The sequence below is a fragment of the Cebus imitator genome, unplaced genomic scaffold (genome assembly GCF_001604975.1).
Source record: "Cebus imitator isolate Cc_AM_T3 unplaced genomic scaffold, Cebus_imitator-1.0 Scaffold883, whole genome shotgun sequence".
In the NCBI taxonomy this organism is placed as follows: Eukaryota; Metazoa; Chordata; class Mammalia; order Primates; family Cebidae; genus Cebus; species Cebus imitator.
In genome coordinates this window covers 116,221-117,046 of record NW_016108198.1, presented here as the reverse complement: position 1 = coordinate 117,046, position 826 = coordinate 116,221, and the positions used below count along the sequence as shown (strand labels likewise).

Here is an 826-nt window from a genome sequence, read left to right as displayed (position 1 = left end):
CCAAAAAAAAAAAAAAAAAATTAGCCAGGTTTGGTAGTGTGCACCTGCAGTCCCAGCTACTTAAGAGGCTGACACACTAGAAATGCTTCAACCAGGGAGGTGGAGGTTGCAGTGAGCCAAGATCGCACCACTCTACTCCAGCCTGGATGACACAGTGAGACTCTGTCTCAAACAAAGAAACAAAAAAGTACTTAGGTGCCCTATTACCAGCCAACAAGTTGTAGAATCCCCTCCCCATCTCAGAGCCTGCAGGGAGCAACCAGGGCATCACTCCCCATGTTAAGAGGAAGCTCCCTGCCCCTCACTCTGGCCCCACTGACTCCAATTAGGCACAGAATTCTAGTGACCAGGTATTGACTTTCCTAGATGAAGCAATCAGGTGGTGGGGGAGGCTGTGCCTGATGCCAGGAGACAGACTGGGGACAGTTAAAGGTAGCCTGCCAGGGAGGAGACAGAGAACCCGTCAACCCCCAACCCTGAGCCTCAACCACAGGCCCAGGTGGCCACTTTGGTGGCCTCCAGAGAAGGACAAGGCAGGGTCCCACACTCACTGGTGAAGAGTTGCTGGATTCGAGGAAAGCCCGTGCCAGGCCCACCCAGGAGGATGCTGACGACGATCCATGTGAGACCCACAGCGACGACTAGGGCCACAATGCGGACAGGGCCTGAAGGCAGGACAGACACAGGGCAGGCTCGCCTCAGACACGGTGAACTCCAGAATGACCCCACAGCCTTGCATGACTGGGTCTCCCCTGCTACTTGGAAAGAAGTCACCTTCCACCAGGCCTGAGAGGGAGAAGAGCTCCCTGACAGGGAGGAGGAAACT

The 826-nt window shown here is 55.1% G+C and overlaps 1 protein-coding gene across 1 annotated transcript in view; it reads right to left on the bottom strand.

Annotated features, from left to right (window-relative positions):
* The window catches only part of FAM3A (FAM3 metabolism regulating signaling molecule A), a 6,651-nt gene extending 6,029 nt beyond the window's left edge, over nt 1–622 (bottom strand). Inside the window, exon 1 of the mRNA XM_017520818.2 lies at nt 552–622. Within this exon, the coding sequence (XP_017376307.2) occupies nt 552–622 (71 nt within the window). The remainder of the gene's footprint in view (nt 1–551) is intronic.
* Nucleotides 623–826: the final 204 nt, after the last annotated feature.